The following is a 22,634-nucleotide window of genomic DNA, read 5'->3' as shown; positions in this document are numbered from 1 at the left end:
TGTTTTAGAAATTCAGTGTCACAAGGGAGGAAAGGCTATCATATTTACCACTGGTAATGGTTACAGTCCCTGAAGTCTTCACTCAGGTGTCGGAGGCTTGTTTTTAGAGGACTTGAGTCCAGTGAATTCAGAGTTGGAATTAGTCCATTGTTAAATAAAACAGACAAAAGGGGCTCACTGCCTCTTTGTCTTTTCTTGTATATAAACAGAGCTGGCAGAGGTGACAAAGTTTTTATTTTGTGTGTTTTTGACTTTCATGGAGCTTGATCTCCCAGGATAGGATTGCCCACCAGAGAGGTCATGGACTGTGCCAACTGCAAGGAGTGAGCCTGTCGGCTCTCTGAATGTGGGTCACATTCTGGCCTTGAGAACAGTCTCGTGGTTTAGAAAAATGTTACAAATGGAGCTGGGCGAGTAGTCTCAAAACTGTCTGTGGCTCCTTAAGATTGGCTCTTCTCAGCAATTGCCCATGTAACCTAGGCCCTATGAGATAAAAATACTCTTCCTATCTTGCTACTGGAGGTCTAAATTTTGCCTGTTACCAGACTGCCTTTAGAAAGTAGGGGAATTCTAGAATGTTGTGGGATTTTCTGGAGTGATATTTAAACTAGGTAAACCAGGAGACTGTTTCAGAGGAGCTGAATTTTACAGTGGGACTGATGTTTTGGTATATTTTTGCCAGGATCTTCTGAAAATAATAGAATCATAGAGACATTAAGTTTGGAAAAGACCTCCAAGATCATCAAATCCAGCCTTTGTCTGAGGAAAAGCCCAGGAAATGGCAGAGAAGGAGCAGAGCATCTCCTCTTACCATGTTGTTATCACAGCTGCACAGTTCTTTCTCTTTGCTTTCCTGTTAGGAGACCGTTGTCCTTGAGTTGAGTTGTGTTGATGAAGGCTCTCTCACCTACTTACTGAAGGTGTAGCTTAGAAATGGTTTGATCCTTACCCTTCTCACAAAAAATGTGGGCTAGCCTTGGCTTCCCACTGAACCCCCTCGTTTGCTGCTGTGAGTTTGGTCTGCATTGCGAAACCTGGGTTCAAAGCTCACCCTAATGTGTGCAGTTCTAGTGTTACTTTGTACTGGATAGCTTCCAACAATGCTGAAGTGGGGGGAAGGAGCTCACATAGGGAAAGAGGAATGAAAAATCATGTTCACTGTGTAAAAACCTTTCTCTCCCTGCTTTCTTGCAAATGTGGAGACACCTCAAACTTGCATGGAGAGACTGGTCAGCTTCTCGTAGCTCCCTGCATTGAAACTGGACCATAAAGATGGGAAGGGAGGTCGACAGTGGGATGGGGTGATAGTCTACTTGGTTCTTGCTCAACAGATTTCCTGTTGACACAATGTAGAACTCAGTGTTTAATGGCATCCTGAATCAGGCAACTGGTATAAATTTGGCATGCTTTAGGGATTAACCTTGGTATAATTAGGACAAATTTGTTCCTAGCTGAATTCACCTGCTGTGTGCAAATGGGATGTTCCTTCTTCAACTCCAGATGGAGCCGGGGCAGGTGAGGTGTTGGGTTCTTGAAGATTCATTTCATTATTTACCAGGCTGGTTGTTGCAGCACAAAAGTGGCAGAGGAGACTTGATTTTTCAATATCTACTTAGAATGAATCTCAGTGAGCCATGTTCCCTTTTAGTATCTTTGTGTCCTTGTCTAGAAAGGCCAGAGTGGATGAAAAGTGATGTTGCAGCAGGGTTAGGAAGCAGTAGGGGAGGGAACCTACTGACCTTTAGGAGCAAAGAAAGATAACTCCGTTTTTGTTAAGCAGCCCAAGAGACTTACTGAGGAGACCCTACTGATGTGCTCCTGACGCTCTGATCTTCTCCCTGTGCAAGCCTCTGGGGCAGCAGTTGCCAGCTGTCTCTCACAGTGTAGCATTTTGGTGCCTGCTATGATGCCTTCCTTCAGCTGTAAAGGTGCAGCTTGGTCAGTTCAAGCTGCTTCTTTCCCTATCCTCCCCGAGGCTGTTGATGTGCCAAGTGAGGTGTGTTGTGCATGCAGCCCACATGTGGTTACCTTTGTGACTGTGTAACCAGATGTGCAGAAGAGGAGCTGTGTGTGCAGGTGCCTGTTCCCCCTGCGGCAACAGGGCCTCATGGCCACTGCTGTCCACCCCAGTGTGGTGTGGCTGGGGCTGATATTCTCTGAGCAAGGCAGGGCTTGAGCTCAAGGACAGCATTTCTCATTGGCTCTGTAGCAGTTGCAGGGCTGTGAGAGGTATCTGTCCATACTGGTCACCGCTGGGCACACAAGCCCAGCTGAATGTTCTTCCCCAAACGGTGTAGCAGTAGTTGCTTGGGGTGCATGCTGCTTGTCTACAGCCAGGGTGGCAGAGGGCTGGGACATGTGCTAAAGCATGACCGTTGATTCTTGAAGACAGAATGGACTTGTCCTGGTTTCGTAGCCACTTTTCTGTCAAGTGGAGGAAAAGTCCTGCTATGCCATCCTGGCAGCTGCTATAAGAGTATCTTGAGAACAGGAGTAGACAAGTTGTCAGTGTCCTAAGTCTAAACATTGATCTCTAGAAGCCAGAGCACTGTTTAATGCAGATGGGATCAGGCTGTCAATATTAATGGCTGAGTGTGTGCTGCCATTACATCATTTATTATAATAAGAGACCAGAGATACTGAGGCATCTTCCTGGCACCTCTGTTAGTGTCATCTCAGTGGGGTTTCTTACCCAGTAGTTGTACAGTGTGTGCATGACAATAACAGATGACAAAATATTCTGATTTGGAAGGCACCCACAAGCATCAAGCCCAGCTCCTAAGTGAATGGCTCATGTGAGGATTATGTCGGCAACCTTGGAGTTATAAACACAATGCTCCAACCAGCTGAGCTAATCTCAGGATCCAATGGGTAACAATATCCCAGAATTATCTTGCAGAGACTGGCACTGTTACCAGGAGTGCCAGGAAGACTGGTGCTCAAGTTTTATACCTTTCTTTCAGTGCTATTTGCCGTTTGATGTCAGCTATGAAGGGTATCTGTGAAAAAACATCCTACATAATTTCCTCTATTGGATCAAGTGACCTGTGTTTTAATGCCTTGTTTTTATGATGTGTGCTTATTTTGAGGTACAGTAGTTACCTAGAAGTCTCTCACCTCAAAGTTTGCATGGAGTGCCTTGTGCTGAGTGTTAAGAGTCCAGTTTTAGCTGTTAATGATGGACTATGGAAAAACATGTTTGTGGGTGGGGATACTGCCTTCCACTAGGTTGCAGGTCTTACGCTCTGGCTTTTAAGGAGAATGATGTTGACCTCTTATTAGAAAAGATTGAGTTTTTCAGGAAAGAAGTGGAAAATATTTTTCTTTATTTGACCAAGAAAACACTCTGTTCTGCTACTAGTAATAGATGAGAAACATATAAAATAGCAGCATAAAAGGTTTTCAGATTTTCCTTGTCTCATAGTTTACTGAAAATACATATTTATGCAACCTTTCTGGAGTGGGAAAGTAGGGATGTGGCTGCTGAAGCTCAAGTCTGGGAAACTTCAGCTTGTGTTTTGGAAGCTCTAGGCTGGAGCCTTGCTTTTGTCCACATTCTTCTGTGGGATGTGACGCATCTCAGTGAATTTTTCTGCACTTCAATTCTTTGTCTAAGAAATGTTGTATGTTCAATAGTAGGCTTTTCTTCTTGTCTTGTCCCTCTAAATAACTAAGTTCTTTATTTATTTACCTAATATTCACTACCTTTCTGGAGATGATCTGCACTAGTGGGTGCTGCCTACCTTCAGAAAAAAAAACCCTAAATTAGAACAAAACAGACTAAATATGAGCCTAATCTTAGTAACTCTGCTTTTTAGATACCAATATATTTCTGCTGTACTGAAAGAGTTGGCGTGGCTTGCATCAGCACAGTTTCCATGCCTGATTAGGATAGAAGGCATGTTAGGATAGAAGCTTAATGGTCTGCTGTGAGAATGGGATATAAGTACCCCACTGCCTCAAAATATTGGATAAAAAATTCAGCTAATTTCTAGAAAGATTAATTGGGAGGTTTCTTTCAGTCAGGTGACAGAAAAATATAAAAAGAAACCAAAAAATAGCCCTTAAGCGCATCCATTTTAGTTGAATAACTGGCACATATCAATGAGAAAAAAATTGTAATTCTTTGCAGATTATCCTCTGAAGCTGGAGGAACAAACTTCTTGATCCTGGCATGCATAGGCAGAGCAAAGTGAGACAGTGCTTACAAAACTGTTTTGGCTTACAAGTGGATTGTCCTAGAACTTCTGTTCTGACCTTTATTTTCAGTATGATGTCTTAATACTTTGCCTTTATTGTTTCCAGTTCCAGCTGCTGATCGAAGTTGCCTGGCCTCTGTTTATCTTCTTCATCCTGATCTCTGTAAGACTTTCATATCCGCCCTATGAGCAGCATGAATGTAAGTAGCAAACACAGCAGCTGCACCCAGAATGCTTGTTGTTTCATGGTTAAAATGCAATAATGCAGCTGGCAAGATACAAAGAGCAGTGGTTCCGTACTTCAGTCAGAAATATGCAAGAGGACTTAATAAGTCCTTTGCTTCCACCTTGGAAACTGCAGTTAACTGATGATATTGCTCCAGGACTGTAGGTTGCTGCTCTTTTTCTTGCTGTTTCTTATTTTATATTTGTATTACCTGAGAATTTTCTGTACAACTCTGCAATATCTGTAAAACCTGTCTTAGCTTAAAAGAATGCAGTGTTCTGATCTCGAAGAAGGCAATCTTGTTTCCAAGTAGTAAAGTGCATTAATATATCACATTAAAGAGTGCAAGAAGGATTCCATTCCTTCGAACTATTACAGGGTCAGCTCTGCATTTAGTAGATTCAGCAGTCATAGATTGCTGACAAGAAAACAATTCTACTTTTCTTTTTGCAGCCTAAATGGGCACATTTCTGCTTTTCTTTCAAAGGAAGCTTGTTCTTTATAAATGACTATCTATAGACTTCTTTGGTTGCCATTTGATTTAGGAAGCATGACTTGTTTATTAGCAACATGGTGTTATTTTACTGTGTTTGGTGATAGCTTCATACTGCAATTAACTGATTGTGGAATAGCTCTTTGTTTATCTTTCCTTAGCTTGATTACTGCAAAGTAAGGTTTAAGGGTCAGCAAAACATGTTTCTGAAGGGCCCTCTGAAGTGTTTTTCTTGAAATACGGAAAGAACTCCCTTTTACAGCACTTAACCTGTCTTTGCAGTGTCTGGGGCATTTTGTGCTGTTTGCTGGGTGTGCAAGCTGGTATCTTTTAAAGCTGAGGTATTAGTGTTTGCAGTTTCCCATTACACTTTGGACTCTGCTGATCCCATGTACTGCCTAACTCGCATTTTTCAGCACTCAACAGCATAGATAAAACTTCCCTAAGTTAAATCTCATACTTTACATGGAATTTGAACTGCCTCTTCTGACTGAATGTTACAATGACATTAGGAGAGATACCTGTAATATGGATATAAAGCTGAAGAGAAGCAATTAGCACTACTCAGCTTTTATAAATAACTGGCAACCTTAGTGGTAAATAATTTCAGGTATGCCAGGGCTGTATATAGACTGAAGCCTAGAAAGAGCTGTGACTTCGTAGAACTACTTGGCTGGTCTTGCTAGTCAGTAGCCTTCATGTAAAACATTTGCTCTGGCACCATGGTGTCATAAGCATAGTTTTGAGTCTTTCACCTGCAATCCTTTTCCCTTCACATTTATGTTGACTACTGTTGCTTTGTCTGCCTTCTTATATTGTCCTGAGCAGTTATGGAGCACAGGGCATCTGGTAACTTTTAATTCATTTTTATGGCTAATTCTTCTTCATTTTTTTGAAGAGCTTCTTTGAATAGGTTTCTAAATTGTGTTGTCTGGATTGGTTTCACTGAACATTCACTTATGCTGACAGATGTAGATGTGTTGTGAAGTGAAGCAGCTTTTGCTGAACTGTGAGCAGACATAGAAAGAAAGAAGGCTTTTGGGTTGATGGCAAACTCTTTGTCAGCCCTGTGGATGCCTTAAGGGAAGTAGGATTGTTATCTGTAGTGGCAGTGTTGTATGCTGTTATGAAATCACTTGTAGGTGATAGCAGTAATGCCTGGTGATAGCAGTAATAGAGCTGTGTGCAAGTGTTTTGTAGTCTCCATATAGCCTCAGTATTTTAATGGTAGTCTTTTTCAACAAACAAGTAAAATTTTCAGTTTTCTTTCCCTGGTTGAGAAGAACCAAGGATTGGACTGCTGTCAGGCTTAGTGTGAGGAAGTTTTCTCTTAAAAATGTGAAGGAGCAATTAACTTTGAAGTGATAACTATGTGGCTTTCACCAGACCAGTGAGAGAAGACATATTATATTGCTATTGGGCCAGAGTGCTAGTGCTGCCTTGTGTCGTGTAGAACTTCTCTTTTCTATTCTGTGACCCTTCAAAGTATTCAAAATGCACTTTTTTGGCAGTGGGAGGCAGAGAATCTGACAAGATGTGACTAATCTCTTCTGAAAAGCTTAATGTTTGCAGCAATGTAATTGAAAATTATGTGCTGTTGCACTGTTTTCTGTGTATCTTATCTGATTTAAAACCAACAGATTCCTGCTATACTCTTGGAGAAACTGGTGTTACATGCATCACCGTGTCTAAACAGTTACCACAAACTTTTGTGTGCCATTCCTCTTTTGACATTGCTCTGAACATTTTCTTGGAGGTACTAACAGTGTAAAATGAAAGACGTGGAGGACAGAGAAGATGATTCTCTGGGAAGTTTTACAAGATGAATCTGAAAGTCTTAGCATTTTTCCTCTTTCTCCCTCCCCTTCCTTCACCGCAAGCCCCTCAGCCAAGAACAAAAAGGCAAAATGGAACAAAAGTCAGGTCAGGTAAATAGCTCTTCTGTTTTAAACAGAGAACTAGGAGCAAGAGTTCCCTGGGTACTGGGAACAGTAAACTTTGTTTCCTTAACCCTTCTCCTGCACAGTCCTTGACTTTCTCCAGGGAGGGCTGATAAGATTCCCATCTTCCTTCAGCTACCCACATTAATCAGCCTTGCTGTAATTTAACAGCTTTGATACTACTTCTTTCTTGGGCTTTGATACTTCCATTGGGGTTGTGGAGGTAGGGAGCCAGTCCCCTGAGTGACTGAAGGCATGCTGGGAGGATGAGGTGGGCACCAGAGGGGATGGGGTGGGCATCTGATCCTCAAAGTCTTGAGCTTTGAGATACTGAGAAAGGGGCATAATCTTCCTCCTGGATGCTGTCCCTGGTGTGGAGATGAGGAAGCAAGCTCGTTCCAAAAAGCAGCCTGACAGCTTATGTAATGTCCAGGATTATACAAGGGAGGCCTTTCTTCCCCAGTCATTGTGGGGTATAGGATTCACAAGTATACAAGTGGCACACTGATGGAGGTCTGTCATGAGTAGTTTGTTACCGCTTTGTTTTTATACAGGATATAAACTCTGGTCTATGACACTAGTTCTTTAGTGGAAAGGTTTAGACTTCAGCAAGAATATTTGAAAGAGCAGTGTGAAGAGTCTAATACAAACTCAGTCCTTCTTGGTGTTGGCTGTTCTGCTCTTTCATAGGCACTTTGGGGCAATAACCAGTGCGTTGTTAGCGCTGCTCTTCAAATACAGTGCCATATAGTAGAGGATTGTAGCATGTGTTTGTCTCCTAACTCCTGTGTTTCTATTCTAGGTCACTTTCCAAATAAAGCTATGCCCTCAGCAGGAACCTTGCCATGGATACAGGGGATCATCTGCAATGCCAACAACCCATGTTTCCGCTACCCAACTCCTGGGGAATCTCCTGGTATTGTTGGAAACTTCAATGCCTCCATGTGAGTCTGTCTGCTTTTGCCTCATCTCTGTTCTTGAGGAAACATGGGGGAAAGGGATATTTGGAAGTCACCTACCAGTTGTGAAATCTTATACTATGTAAGGGTTTTGCAGTTTCTACCACCTCTGAAGTACCAGATTCTTCAGTTCCCAAGTTCATAGGGGCTAGCAGACAGCTGGTAGGTGTGCAGAATTCCCACGTTCAAGTACCTGAAGCTCTTGGTGAATGAAAAGCTCTGTGTGGATATGGACTGAGCCCATTCTCTTACCTGGGCTCAGAATTTGACCTCAAAAAAGTAAGGCTTTTTAAGATGCTCCTTTTTTCAGAGCATCTTTTTTCCTGGTTTAATGAACCTCTGAACAGTGTAGAGTGAGAGGCAGTTGAACAGGTTTAGGGAATACTCCCTGACGTTTATTACTTATTACTGGCTAACATGATGCGGGAAGCACAGTTTATGGCCAGCTTTCCTATACCTTGCCTTACCTGCTACATTCAAGGTCTCAGAAAAGATGGACTTAATGTAGAGCATAATGCATCTGGAGAAGCATTTGAAAGGAGCAAGGATATTCTTAAATTATTGTGCTTCTAAGAAGCAGCAGTTTATAGGCAGCAGGAATCGCTCTCCATCTCTGTTCTGAAACTGCTTTCAAATGCATGATGTTCAGTGTAACTTAGATTGATCTTGCATTAGCAGACATCTTTTATTAGGCTCCTTGGATTGTCACAGGGTAGTCATTGAGGAAAGAGGTTTTTGTGCTGGAGTGACATAATTAAAGAGGATTGAAGTTTGGAATTAGTATGTAAAACTGTATCTGTGGATGGTGGCTCACAGCACTGATGACTGCTGGTTGTTTTTCTGTTTCCCTGCAGTGTTTCCCGCCTGTTCTCGGATGCCAGGAGGTTACTGTTGTACAGCCAACAGGACACAAGTATAAAGGATGTCCAGAAGGTCCTGGGAAAACTACGCAAGTTGGGAAATTCCTCTGGCTTAGGTAACAGCCTGATAGAAAGAGTCAATATCTGGTATTTTTGGCCTGGTTAATTCTGTGTGCATGTAAATTTCAGGAATATGCCATAATGTGAATGTGCACGATTATAACTTAAGGCTTATCGAACCTTTTCCAATCCTGCAGAAGTACCTTAAGCCGCTCCTGGGTCAGAACTTTGTGTGCTCTTTAATTTATTTGGTGGAAGAAAAAAAGGCGTGGTGTGTAATGCCAAAAACAGCAGCTGTTTTGGATGTGAAACTATAGTCCTGGGTGCACTGAAGTTAGTCGAAGTGCTTGTTTTCTCAAAGGAGCCGAAGTAGTGTGTCTTTTTGGAAAACACTAGTTATTTTGATATTTTGTGAAGCAGTGAACACAATGTAGCTACAATTTAGTGTTCTACCCTCTGAGCTCCAGAGGGAGGTGTGCTGGAAGAATACAGATGGAGAAAAACTGATGTTGGCCTCCAATTTACAAACTCAAAGCTGGTTATTATCTGATAATGAAATATGCATTTCCCTGCTTGTGTTTGGCTTTGGGGGGGGGGGGATTTTTTTGTCCCTATATGACTTTGTTGTTGTATACTCTGGTATTGTCTGGCAGGATTTTGAATGGCAGGGTACAAAGGAAAACTGTCTGGTTTCACTGTCCTATTTCCTATGAAAATTAGAATCCTCCCATTTTTAGCTTGTGTGAGGAGATGGTGTGCCTTCCTGTCCTGTGCAGATGAATGAGTGACTAGTGTGAGATCGCATGGGAAGCTTGCAGCAGAGCTGGGACATGAAAGAGCTCTGTCTCATCTCAGGAAATGTGGTGGATCCTTGCTATTGCCGGGTCTCTCTGATGTGGCACCTTGTAAAAGTTTTTTGGCATATTCTTCCCTGAAAGATTATCTGTCTTGGCTGCTGTGTTAGTCTGGCAGGTGGCTAGTGGAAGTGATGGAAAGTAATAGTTTAGAAAGACATACAGCAGGGAAATAGAAAAGGGAGCACAGCCATTGAGGGTCTTCACCCACAGCCTTTATGCAATATGTAGAGCTCTTTGGACATAGGTGGTATTTTGGTGTTTTGTGAAAATGGCCCTTGGTTTCACAGCAATAGTTCTTCTTAGCTCTCATCATGTGAGGCTCAGGAGGCCTTCAGGGAGAAAAATATCTGACCTGGTATGATGTGAATAGTGTCACATAGTCTGATGTGTACTGAGCATACTTAAAGCAGAGACGGTGTTTTTACATTCTTTTCTGTATTACTCAGTACATTGCAGGTCACCTTGGAATAACCTGTGCTGTTAGTGACAGGTTGGCAGGTATGTGCTGAATGTATGTATGCACATGGACTGTGCAAGGTATTTGTTTTGGGTATTTAATCCTCCTTTCCCCTCTTCAGGGTTGTGCAGAATTCTGATGTGATCACACCTGCATATAGTACTGTGGTCTACTGACACTCACCATTAGTTCATACTTGTGTATAAAGGACACACCTCCTTGCTAAGGAGCTCAGTATCCATACCACCAGGCTTTCTCTCTTTTTGCTCAGAGAAGTGGTGAGTGGCATCTTCACACTTTTACCTAAATCTGGAGCAGCTTCAGAAGGGAGAGGATACAGAGAGAATCCTTTGTGCAGAGATGGACACATAATGAACACAGGCAAAATGAGTTAAGATGACTAATTCCCAAGGAGAAGTTTGATGTTGTTTTCATGGATATCTTTCATGGATATCTTCAATGGTTTGGTTTGATTTGCTGAGAACAAGTTCTCCCCATCAGAATGACAGATATTGTTGTTACTGGTTTTACACTTCTAGTAGTAAGGTTTTACTCTTTAACAGTACTACTTTTACACTTGCATTGACAAGTTAACTCTTCCAAAGAGAGTAGATCCTGGTGTGGTGTTTTGTATTGAGACATGCAGTGAATGTTGGACGTGGACATTTACAAGAATGCTATCAAAGCCATAAACTGAAGCTCTTGCTGCTGGGAAGGTCTGAGGGGGAGGAGTGATTCCAAGAAGAGTTTTGCATGTGGAGTGCTACACAAGTTGAAAGTCAGAAGGCTCATGTTTCTCGCTATTGTAAAGGCTAGTGGACTGACTGTAAAAACAAGCCTCAGACCCAGTCATCACAGACTATATTTCTATAATAAAATATTTCAAATGTGTAATCAAAAAATCAAGCCTCTGTGTCATTAGAGTGACAGAATGTCCATTGTTGGTAAGGCTTTTGGAGAACAAAGCCTGTTTGTCTTTCTCATGCTAGTTTGCAAAGCCATCCAGCTTGGTCGATCCTGCTGTCCACTTCTTAGTTGTGTGATTCATTCTTTGACAGCATGCATGAAACAGCATCCTCTAATCTTAGAAGCACTCATATATTTAGACTTAGCAGTGCTTAGATTTGTGTTCAAGGAAGGTCAGCTCTCAGTTGCTGTTGATGAAGAGGTGTGAGAGATGCAAATCCTCTTCACTCTGGGGCATTTCTTCCAGTGGCTCTGGGAACCTAAGGAGACAGTGGGAGTGGGTGTCAGATGTAAGTGCACCACCCAGCCTGAAAGAAGTCTCTCTGTGTATGTTTCCCCCAGTAGCAGGATGGCTCATTATCGATAAGCTAGTAATTGCAGATGTAATATCCTGTACATTTTAACTCTGGCCTGGACCTGAAGTCCTGTGAATTGGTGGTGCAGACAGATGCAACTTTGTAACTTCCCTAGTGGGATGGACTGTGCGCTCCTTGGTGTGTGAGGTGAGCTCTGCTGGAGTTTCTGCAGCTCCTTTCTCCCCTCACACACTCTTCCCACTACTGCCTGATGATTTTGAAAAAGGCTTCCAGGAGTTAATCTCTCATTTGCTAGCATGCAAATTGGAGCTAATGCTAGTCATGCAGAGCATTCATGTCTATATCTGGCTTCTGATGTCTGAATCTGTTCAGAGGGCATTTGCCAGAGTCCTTTCACTGGAACCTTCTTTAAAACAACCCTCAGAAACTAATGTTCAGGGTGTGACTCTTAGTCACTCTTCAGTCATATGATCTGAAGTTAGGCATGAGATGAACCTTGGGGATGAGAGACCTACTTAAGATGGCTAATGTTGCTTGCTCAGGTATGAGCATGTCAGTGTCTTTGTTAAACACAAGGTAGGACATGAAGGTTTTGTTCAGGACACACTGTCCACTCATTCCAACAGACTGTGTCTTAAACACTTCTTGATAAGGTGGGAGATAATTGCTCATAACAGGGCTTTTTGTGCAGGAGTTTAAGGAGGAGCAGCAGAGATCTCTCTGTTGGAGAGGAAGATGTTATTAGTGGGGGACAGTCCAGTGTTGCTTCATGTAGCACCTTTTTTGGCCAGGATGCCAGGATAAAGTGGTAAGTGGTGGTGTGAGGGAGTTCAGCACACGCAGCTGTCATGCTCTATGGGCACTGCTGTTGTGTGGCTGCTTCCAGCAAGCCCCGAGCAGTGAAATCTACGTGCAGGCACACACATTCCATAACATAATCAATTTTGAAGGCAGGTGCCAGGTGCCCTCTCTGTTCCACTTGTTACATGTCTGTCCAGCAATGTCACCAAGGTCTTTAACACTCATGATAAGGCAGAGTGCAAATCAGTACAAAGAGTCAAAGACCTTGGTGACGGCACTTTCAGGAGCATGACAAGGCTACTGGGATTGCCAGCTGCAGTAGGTTTGGATTGCTGGTTGCAGGCACTGAATTTGCAGCTGGCCTCAGTGCCATTTTATCAGGTTAAGTGTTTGCAGGAAATAAGCTTTTCTTCTGTTTTGAAAGATACAGCTTGCTATTGACTCTGAGGCACACTTTCTTTATTTCTTCCTTCTGTCTACAAGACTGCAAAATACTTTGTTCTGCAGTGCCACACAGTAATAAATTGACAGGTATAATTAAAGCCGTCTTCTTTCGTTGCTGCTAAAAGTTGCAGATATAAGCCAGCCTGGCTAGTATTTACTGCATTGCTTTTAGTTTTCAGTGATCCCAAAGGGCATATTTCTATTTTTCTTGAAGCCAACCTAACTAAACAAAAAATGGAGCAATGAAATAGGCAGAGGAAAACAAACATCGCCTAAGAAATTGCATCAGATCTCGGGCTATTATTCCACATGTGCCCTGCCTGTCCCAGTTGTTTGCTGGATTAGTATTGCTTGTGGCAGAAGAGACAAACATCAGCTGGGTGGCATTCTTTGCTGGTGTTGCTCTCTGCTGCACACAGAGATGTCGACACTGAAGGAGTTTGCAGCCTGTCTGGTCAGTGCTATTAGTGCTTTTTTTATTTAACAGGTAAAGGATGGTAGAGGGCTTGGGCTAGAGAAGAGCCTTTGGAGAGGATTTCTGGTGGCTTGTGTGTTACTGTATGATTACAGGGTGCTTAGGGAAACAGGATATCATACATTATCTGCTAGATGACATTAAGGTGGTGGCTAACTCCCTCCTCAGTGTTTTGTCCCTAACAAAATTGAGCCCACGCCCTCAAGCTAAACATTCAGATTGATTCTTATACCTGCCTATGCTGCTAATTAGACTGGTTTCCTCCCTGACTTCCTTTGGGAAGAATCCTAGCAGAAACCAGCTAGGCTAGAATGAAGACAAGCAAACCATATGTCCAGGTGGCCTTCACGCCCAGAAACACCTGCAAACACCAACTGTGTCAGGATGGCATTCCTGTTGCTGCACATAAATACGCACCTGGGTTCTCTGGTATTGTGCTTCCCAGTGACATTCAGGTCCTTGCTTTTCCTTTAGGCCAGGGGAAAAGTGCTGCCAAAAATGCTGCCCTGTGGTATCAGTAGAGAGGTCTTGATTTATTGGGATAGGTAGGAAGGCTACTTTACCTTTGTATATTCGGTAGCAGTTACCTTGCACTAGCCCTCAGCAGAACTCCCTAGGGCATTTCTGGCTACTACTGCCTCCCAGTTCAAAGCATCCCTCCAGGAAGGGGAGTCTGGGACTGTGTGGGAACTACTGTGATATCTGCTGTGGTCAGATGCAGCCTGTCACAATGAGCAAGTGGAAGAAGCGGCCAGTACTGGGTACCTGGGTTGCACAAAGATTGTAGTTGTTGATTGGGTAGGAGATTCAGGTACACATGGCAGTTTTCCCACATTTGCTTAAATAATTTTTTCTTCAAATCTCTGTGCTGCTGGACAGGCATAGATATGACTGTTCTTACGAGTTTATTTTTTTAAGTAAATGGAAATTGTTTAGGCAACTGCCGATCTTCTGGAGAAACATTTCCAAAACATTATTGGAAGGGCACTTTAAGTCCCCTACTACAGGCTGTGGGCAAAGTCTTTCTGTGAATCCAATTGGTATGTTATTTTTTCTGTCCTCAACTAAAACTGGGAGGCTGACAGCCAAGAGATAGGCAAAAGTGGAAAAGACTTCGTATGGCAGTGTTGGTCCCAGATTTTTTATTGGGCAATTAGGTATATAGCTTTAATTAGTTAGGTGACATGATATTTGCATAATTCAGAAAATAGCATCCTGTAACTACAATATAACTAGATACAGAATTATCACTTTCAATAGAGCCTGCTTCTGCTTTCCTTATTATTTGGAAGCCAAGGATGTGATTAAACTAATAAAATTATCTTGATAGAGGTCAAAGTACGAAGGCCTGCTGTACTTTAAAATCTGTTTCCAGGAGAATCATATTTGTTTTCCATGGGACTGTTCATGAACAGTTGTTACTATGTGACTTGCTCAGAAGTTGAGATGGGTAAACACATATAGCATAATGGGTATTGCTGTATTCTGATTCTGTAGAACTGGGCTTTAATGCCGTCTTTTGGTCTGAACTTCCTTTGTACAGAGATACTTCTGAAGGCAGAAGTTCAGAATTATGCTACCTTGGATTCTAGCTAGATACGTATGGATGTAAGAGAGCAAGACTGAAATCTTTTTGAATGGGAAATTGAAAAAACATATGCAGTGGTACGTTAAATGTGGCCTTGCTGTAGTGTCTGAACTATACTAGGTGACAAGAGCTTGAGAAAAAGGTTTCTGAGAATCCCTTCGCAGAAGATTGTGTGAAACCTGTTAAAAAACACAAGGAAAACTGCAAGCTTGTTGGCATAAGGCTGCGCTGGCAGTATGGTTACTTTAGAACCAGCTAACCTGATGGTGCCATTAATGGCCTCACTGAAGGGGAGTCAACAGCACCCATAACTACAATTAGCAACAGAGCTATTCCAGTAGATACCACTTTAAAATGTCTTAATTTCATTCACCTTTATCTTTTGTAACTTGTCTAGATAAAGACACAATGATAAAGAAAACAAGAATTGCTTACTGTGCTTATCAGTAATTAGTAATAGTATGGGCTGCAGAGGTGGGACCATCTTTAAAAGTTCTGTGTCTTTTCTTTAGTCTTTAGCCTTGTCTGTCAACGCTGACTTTTATTTTAAACCAGCAAATAAAGTGGAAAGCGTTAAGTGAACAGTTAAGCCTCTCACACTTTGCTATTATCTCCCTCTTTGTATGTAGCCTTGTCAGTACAGTTAATGTCAGGACTATGTTGCCAAAACTTGTGCTGTTTTAGCTTCAATTTGCATTTATTTTCTGTTTCCACTCTGGCAAATTCTGCGTTTCTTTTCACTGACTTCTAATCTCAGAAGCTTAAGAAATTCCTGATTTGTGGGAGATTGCATTGGGTTTATTTAAGCTGCATTCTGAGGTTGGTTGAGACAGCGGGATAGAGACTTTCCACATTGCGCTTAGTGTTAGTTCTCCCCTAGGAAATATGTAACAGTGTTATCTGATGAAAAGTTCAGCTTTCTCAGGGGATTTCCGTGGGCCTGAGCTCTCATGAGAGTGGAGATTATGAAATTGCCCCATTTGGAAAAAGCCCTGTGCACTTCTCTGTTTGATTGGTACTGAAGCCAGAGTGTCTAATTTGGGTCTGACCTCCCATATCTCTCAGGTTAATATTCAGCTTTGGAGCCATCTCTAGTAATAATACATTTTATCTTCAGCATGTATTACAAACACTTATTACCTAATTTTTACAGCATTCCTGTGAGCTAAATAAATAAACAACTGCCCTCATTCTCAAACACAGTAGGATGTGGCAGTTTTCAATGCAGTCAGGATGCAATAAAAGCTGATGGCTTTTAAAAAATGTTGATGGTAAATCAAGTTCCTTTTTTACGCAGGCAAGAGGGCAGGGCCCTGCTTGCCCGTTTTTTTTTTTTTTGAAAATCCATGACAGTTCAATTTTTGGGCAGTCTTTCATGTTCTATTTAAATATGGTCATATTGGTCATAAAATAAGTGATTTTTTAATAGCAGGATCCTGTCTAAAATGAAGCAAAATATTCTGCCACCTGTTGCTGAATTGATTTGCAGATTTATTAAAATGTGGCATTCTCCACTTTCAACCCTAGAGATTTTTGCTGTTGATGTATTTCATTGAATAGTAGTTATGAATTTTTTAAAATACATTTTTAATTAATTTTATGGGTTTTATGTTTATACTTAGATAGGTTTTGTTTTCAAAATTCTGGAAGAATCCATTGAATTAAATGCCACAGCTGCAGAATTTAAAAAATGGGCATATGCTTATGGATTTACTGAGTGCCAATAATTAACAGAGTTGTTAAAACCTTGTATCACTTAGGCCTGTGTATCAGGAATTCTCAGCTGATAAATTGGTGTACCTTTGAAAATTTAGTGAAATGTAGCTCATCTGTTAGCTGAAGTTGTTGCCCTAGCTTTTTTTTTATGCTGACCTGGCAGCACTCTGTGTGCTGTATGTGGGGGAGATTCATGCTGTTCTGTGACACATATCCTCTGTAAACAGCCAGTTTCCTTCCCTTTCTAATTTAGCTTTAGTTTTAAGAATGGTGCAATAAAAGACCCTTAGAAAGGATTTAAAATAAGACCCTTTCCTGTGAGTTTTGGTGTTCTTTGGTGTTTTTTCCTCCTTCTTGAACCTTCCTTTTCTTCTCAACGTATTTTTAGAGGAACATACTACCTGAGGTAGTATTTAGGTGTATTTTTCTTGACATTGTCAGAAGGTTTACGTAACCACAGACAGTCAGAACTCAATAAGCCTAAACTATTATATCTTTGGAGGTCTTTTCCTTATAGTTGTCTAGCTATTCTAACAAGTGTGGCTGAAACATAATTGGACTGTATCTGAAGCTGACTGAGCATAGATATATGCCAGAAGGAGATTTGCTGATGGGGCAAAGACAACTTACTTCAAAGATAGCAATATCTGAAGTCTGAGTGCCTGTTCTGGATTGTGCCAACTACCTCCTTAGGAAAGCAGCACTGCTGCCTATGCAACAAAAAGCTACTTCAGAATGATAGGGAGAAAAAAAAAGTAAATTTGACACTTGAGACCTGATGTGGACACAGAAGTCCATTGTCCAGACAATTTTCATTGTAGCAAAGGCACAGCTATGTGACAGCATGGTCAGCAGCCATCGCCTATGGTTTTGCCTTGCTCCGTTCACATGCTTCCTGCTTAGCAGGTGGGGAACAGTGTGCTCTAAAGCCAGAGAAAACAAGATAGTGAAGTAGCCTTTTAAGACCACAGGTGTCTTTACCTACCTGGTCTTTTTCCTTCTTTTTCATGTTATCTCTGCTGCCTTAAAGTGCAAGGACTTTTACTAGTATATCTATAGAAATAATGTGTAATGATGTATATCGATAGAAATAATGTGTATGATAGAAATAATGTGTAAGACCTCTCTAGCAGTACATACTCCATTTTCTTCAGGTAATTGCAGTGCTTTCTGACTCTGGTACACAGACTCAGGTTCCTAAAGTACCAGGAGGCATAGCTCTTCTCTGCGCCTCAAAGTAATCCACAGTTGTCTGTGTAAAGCAGAGTGGTGCAAATGCTCCAGGGTGTATTTTCAGCCAGCCAGTTATGTTAGTACCAAGGGGAAGGACTGGTTAGTATTGACAGGTCAATAGAAAAACAGCTGGAAGGATGAGCTCCTGAAACTACCAAGGCAGGGTCTGTTTGGCACCATCCTGATATAGTGTAGTATAGTGTAACACTTAGAATGTGAGAGACATGATTTACAACTAAAACTTTTTGTAATTTGGGCAGTCATTATTTACTAAGCATCCATTGTTCAGTCTTTCCCAAAGATTGAGAAAGTTCTTCAATTATTTTGAAGTGCTGTTGCTCAACAGTCTGATTTCTAGTAGTGATGGGCTTGGATAGTTGCAAAGGTTGCCCTAAACTAGGCGCAGAAAAAATAATCCTTTCTTTAGTGCTGAAGTTTGAGGGGTTTATTCCCTTCTGTTGGACTTGAGACTCAAAAGCAAACCCAAACAACTATCTGTAAGTGTAACTTTGCAGGGACCAACTAAATTGAAATGTAGGGAGCAATCATGGGAGGTTGAAATAATTTAGATGTAGATATATTTTCAGTGGAAGTAGGCAGTGTTTCTGGTTAAACTAAGTGCAGTGTAATGATTGGCTTATTGTTGTTAATCTTCAGCATTTTTGATTGGTTTTACTCTTTGTTCTGATGGTGGCAAACGCTGCAGTGTGCTGGATAAGGAGCATTAGGACTTGGCACTAAATTCAGAAGTGTCAGATCTTCCTTAACATAGAAAAAGTAAGAGCTACTATGATCTGCTGACTGCAGACTTGGTATCTTGCTAAACTTTAGAATCAGTCAGATGTCAGTTAGGTTCCCCGAATTTGTGACAAGTAACAGGAACAGATATCTGGCAGTATGAGCCTTCACACCCAAGGGAGGGGTAGCTTTTTCTCTTCTCATCGGCCTTTCTCTGTAAGGAGGAACAAATACAAGCGCAGGACAGTTAAGGGTACTTTGATCCTGGAAAGCTCTGCCTGCTGTTTTGCTTAAGGTTCATCATTACCCATGCCAGTTTAATGGGAGAATCTCTTCAAACTGGACAGGTGGTGCTGTGATAATTTTCAAGTAGGAAAATACTGCTGGATACATTCTGCCTGCTTGTTTTGGGGAGAGAATGATTCTCATATAAGTGTCTTCTGGTTGCATTTGAACTAGCAGTCTCACTGATGCGTGCTTACATGGCCAGCTTATGAAAACACTTCTGCTATTAGTAATGGTCATTTGGTGTCCAACCCTGCCTTTTCCAGTGATTTGAATTTCTACTGAATTTACCGTCACTTGCTCAAATAGAATTCTAGCCAGGGTCCTCCTTGGTCACAGTTTACTCTTTCAACTTCTGCTTAGCTCCGTGCATTTTTAATAGCATAGTGCCATTGCCATTCCTTGTGTGCTTATGTTTGTCATTAGAATTGTGATGGCATGTAGTACGTGACTGGATGTGACCAAGGCATTTGGTTTTCAGTCTCTCTATTGCTTGGGGTTTTTTAATAGATATTAGATTTTAGATTTAGATTTTAAAAGAGTTGATGTCTTGAAACATCTAAAACCTGTATATTATCCAGGGCATAATATTCCCAGTGCAGTGAAAATCCAGTCTTAACATCAAAGAATTACTTCCTGCCTATGCAGAAGAACCCATCTTGTCCTGAGCTGGGTGACCTTTGGAGGGCCTTCTCCATAGTTTATACTATCCCTGAATTTGTTTGGTTTGCCACTTCTGAAAATAATTTTGTTGTAACAATGAATAATAATGTTGTAATAATGTAATAATTTTATATCATCACATCTGTGCTCCATCATTGCTGTGACTGACAAGCCAGTTCAGAGGCTAAGAAATGTGGAGTTTGTCTTTATTTTGTGAACATTAGCAGGAAAATTTTCAATGAGTTACAATGCTATGCAAATTGAAGCTCTGCTCAGAATTTACTTCTTAAAGCAATACAATGACTATTAGGGTGTTTCCTTTAAGCCTGCTTAATTTTTTTATACTGTTGGAAGTCTGCGTAATTTCTTTCTGCTTTTTTTGTTGGCGAACTCTGTTTCATGGTTGTCTGTGCAGATAACAGAATTTGCCTTGCAACAGGGAAAGTCTTGAGAATATCTGTTCTGAGGCACAATGTGGGGCTTAGGGAGGTGGTTGGGTGTGCCCCTCCTTAGGCAGGAGCTCTTCAGGCTGTGTTTGCTGGCAGGGCTGTGGGCTGCATTTGCTGGCAGGGCTGTGATGACCAGCCTGAGGATTTTGCCTCTGTGCCTTGTGTCTTGGCTTTCTGATGCAGAGTCTTTCTCTTGTCTTGTGTGTGATAGAGGAAGAGGGCCTGATGGCTTGTACCCAAAACAACTGCACAAAGTTGTATTAGCCTTGTGTTTGATGCTGGCTTTCCACGCAGGGTAGAGGTAGGATCTCGGCTTAATGAGCTCTGCATGCCTGAGTCAGTGTATCCTCAGTGAAGGCTAGCTGAGGACTGGGGTGTGTATGTGTTAGTACATGCTGACAGCTGTGTTTTCTGCCAGAGTAATTGTTCTGGACTATATTTAAAGCTCTTCCAAGCAAAAATCATGACTTCGAGAGGAATAGAGGTGGTCCTGATCTCACAGTACCAAGATGAGAGGAAAGACCTGGACCTGTTGCACAGCATTTCCCTTTCTCTCAGGAGAGATGCTAGATGGTAGAAATGGATGGCAGGCTGCCTCTTCTTTACTCACATCACCATTTGGCATGGCAGATATACGAAGATGATGGACCCTGGTTAATGGGGTGTTCACTTTGGTATTATCTAGTGTCTGCAGAGGCAGCACTGTTTGATGTGTGATGGCTTTCAGGGCAGAGAGCTGTAGCCTGCTGTAAAACAGGTCAGGCCATGGCTGCAGAAGGAACAGCACTTTGACTATGAGCAAATTAGGCTTGTATTTTCACACTAGTCGATCCTGCACAACAGGCCTGCTGAACTGCTTGATTTCTTGTAAGCAAATCAGAGTATGGCTGTCCAACTTTTTCAGAAGAGAGTTTAGCTCTTGCCAGCATTAATAGGTACACAGGCAGCTCTGAGAGCTGTTCTCACCTCACAGGGGGAAAGCTGCCCCAGAGGAAAAGAATAATTAAAACATAGTAAGTGCTAGAAAAAAACAAGACCAAAAGCCTTAGATAATATTCCTTTATCATGCTTTTTGGATGTGTTGTCCTAGGTTAGGAGTATTATGAAGGCAGATGAAAACTTGTTGCCTTGCCCAGCATTGCAAAAAGTTTTTTCTTTTCACATTGTCTATCAGGGTCATTGGCCTGGTAGGGTACAGTGCAGTAGCATGGTTCACCATTAGGAGATTGCTGTTTCTTCTGGATGGTCATATAATTACAAGTCATTCAGTCTTTGGTTCTGCTGTTGAAATTATTTGAGAGCCCATTTTTATTTTTGTGGAAAGTAGCTTCAGACCTCTTTTGTCAATAAATCACAGTGATAGGTAACAAGTGTGAAAATCATTCCAGGTGTTCAAGTGCACCTGTCACCTATTCAAGAGGAACACTTCCCAGATAATGGAAAACTAATACAGACTTCAAGTGTACAAGGTCATTCTGTGGCAGCATTTGATTTGCCTGCCCTGCTTGTCTCACCATGTGAGGGTTTCCTAAAAGACAGGTGTCTAGCTAGAATTTTTGTAGTGGTCGTATGTGCTACCAGTAAATGGCTCTCAGCTGCTGGAGCTGGAGCTTCTGCTTGTTGTCTTGGCTTCAGCATCTCCATGTGCTGGAAAAAATCTCCTGTTGCTGGAAGTATGATTAGTGAAGAAGCAGTGCCCTGGGTGAAGTGGGCCTGTGTGACTAGGGTGCCTTGTGACCTTGTTCTCCAGTCACATCTGAGCACAGTTTTGCACAGACATGACAGCCAGCTGTGTAATCAAATTGGGTCTTCCTTTCCTGTAGAAGTGCAGTTTTACCTGAATAGGGAATTATGAATCTGAAGTCTTTGTACAGGGACAAGAAAGTATGTTCTTTGCTTGCTTGACATTCTTCCTTGCTTTGCTCCTTCTGTTAATTAATGGAGACAGATGCTGAGCTGGGAACAGTTATCTTTTTTTTTCTCCTTTGGGCACTTGTGGAACCTTGCTGATTCTAAAGAATGAAGCTAAAGTGTCTCATGCCTCATCTTATCTTACTGTTTCATCTTGCTGTGATGCCTGAGTTGCTGTTAAAGAAAGGATTGTGTTGCCCTATGAACAGTCTCAGTGGTAAGAAATAAGGGTCAGAATTTCATACCAGCTTCTGTGTTGTGTTGATATTTGGCTTTGATGAATACAGGGTTAGCCAAAGGCTAGCAAGTCTCTCCAACTGCAATGGATATAAATAAAGTAATGTAATTGTTTTCGGTCTTGCATGTTTAATCAGTAGAGAGTAGTCTCCTGATGACAAAAAGCCATGTCTGTAGATGAGACATATTGCCCTGCTTTCCTTATAGCTGCCAGATTAACTTATGGCATGAAGCTGTTTCTCCCCTTCCCTTCATTTGTTTTTTACAGGGAGTTAAGGTATGTGAAACTGGGAAGTAGATCTGACTGTCACAGTGTTTTCATTGACCTTGTTAGCTTTAAAGTGGCTGAAAACCTGGTATATTTTAGATGACAGCCACAAACCCTTTGGGCAGAAACCCCACAAATTAACATGAGACCTGGTGAGTTTTGTACTCTACAGTGGATTGAGATAACATTGAATTCCATTTGCATGCCTTTTATTTTTAGAACGCAGTGTTCAGGATATGAAAAACATAGCCACAATTTCTGTGGGGTTCTGTTTTCCCACCCTGCTGTTTAATTTTAAAAGACGCTGCAACATTAAGTTTCTGGAGGAAGTATCTGGCTTCTCAGTGAAAGAATGGGAGAGAAGTATGATAGAAGAGTCCTGTCCTGTAACCTGCCCATAAAAGCTTTTATTTTTTTCACTTGTCTGTGGATGTTCCCAGTACTGTTTGAAATTCACTGCTTACTATGGGACCTATTATGATCATATTTGTA

General features: G+C 41.7%; 1 protein-coding gene across 5 annotated transcripts in view; it reads left to right on the top strand.

The window, feature by feature from the left end:
- Window positions 1–22,634, top strand: part of ABCA1 (ATP binding cassette subfamily A member 1) — a 92,639-nt gene that overhangs the window by 17,582 nt on the left and 52,423 nt on the right. For all 5 annotated transcript variants that reach the window (XM_038123695.1, XM_038123699.1, XM_038123694.1 and 2 more), the window contains 3 exons: window positions 4,306–4,399; window positions 7,661–7,802; window positions 8,672–8,793. In XM_038123695.1, coding sequence (XP_037979623.1) covers window positions 4,306–4,399; window positions 7,661–7,802; window positions 8,672–8,793 — 358 coding nt within the window. The remainder of the gene's footprint in view (window positions 1–4,305; window positions 4,400–7,660; window positions 7,803–8,671; window positions 8,794–22,634) is intronic.

Source organism: Motacilla alba, chromosome Z (assembly GCF_015832195.1).
Source record: "Motacilla alba alba isolate MOTALB_02 chromosome Z, Motacilla_alba_V1.0_pri, whole genome shotgun sequence".
NCBI lineage: Eukaryota > Metazoa > Chordata > Aves > Passeriformes > Motacillidae > Motacilla > Motacilla alba.
The sequence above is the reverse complement of the archived record's forward strand: the minus strand, read 5'-3'. Positions and strand labels throughout refer to the sequence as shown.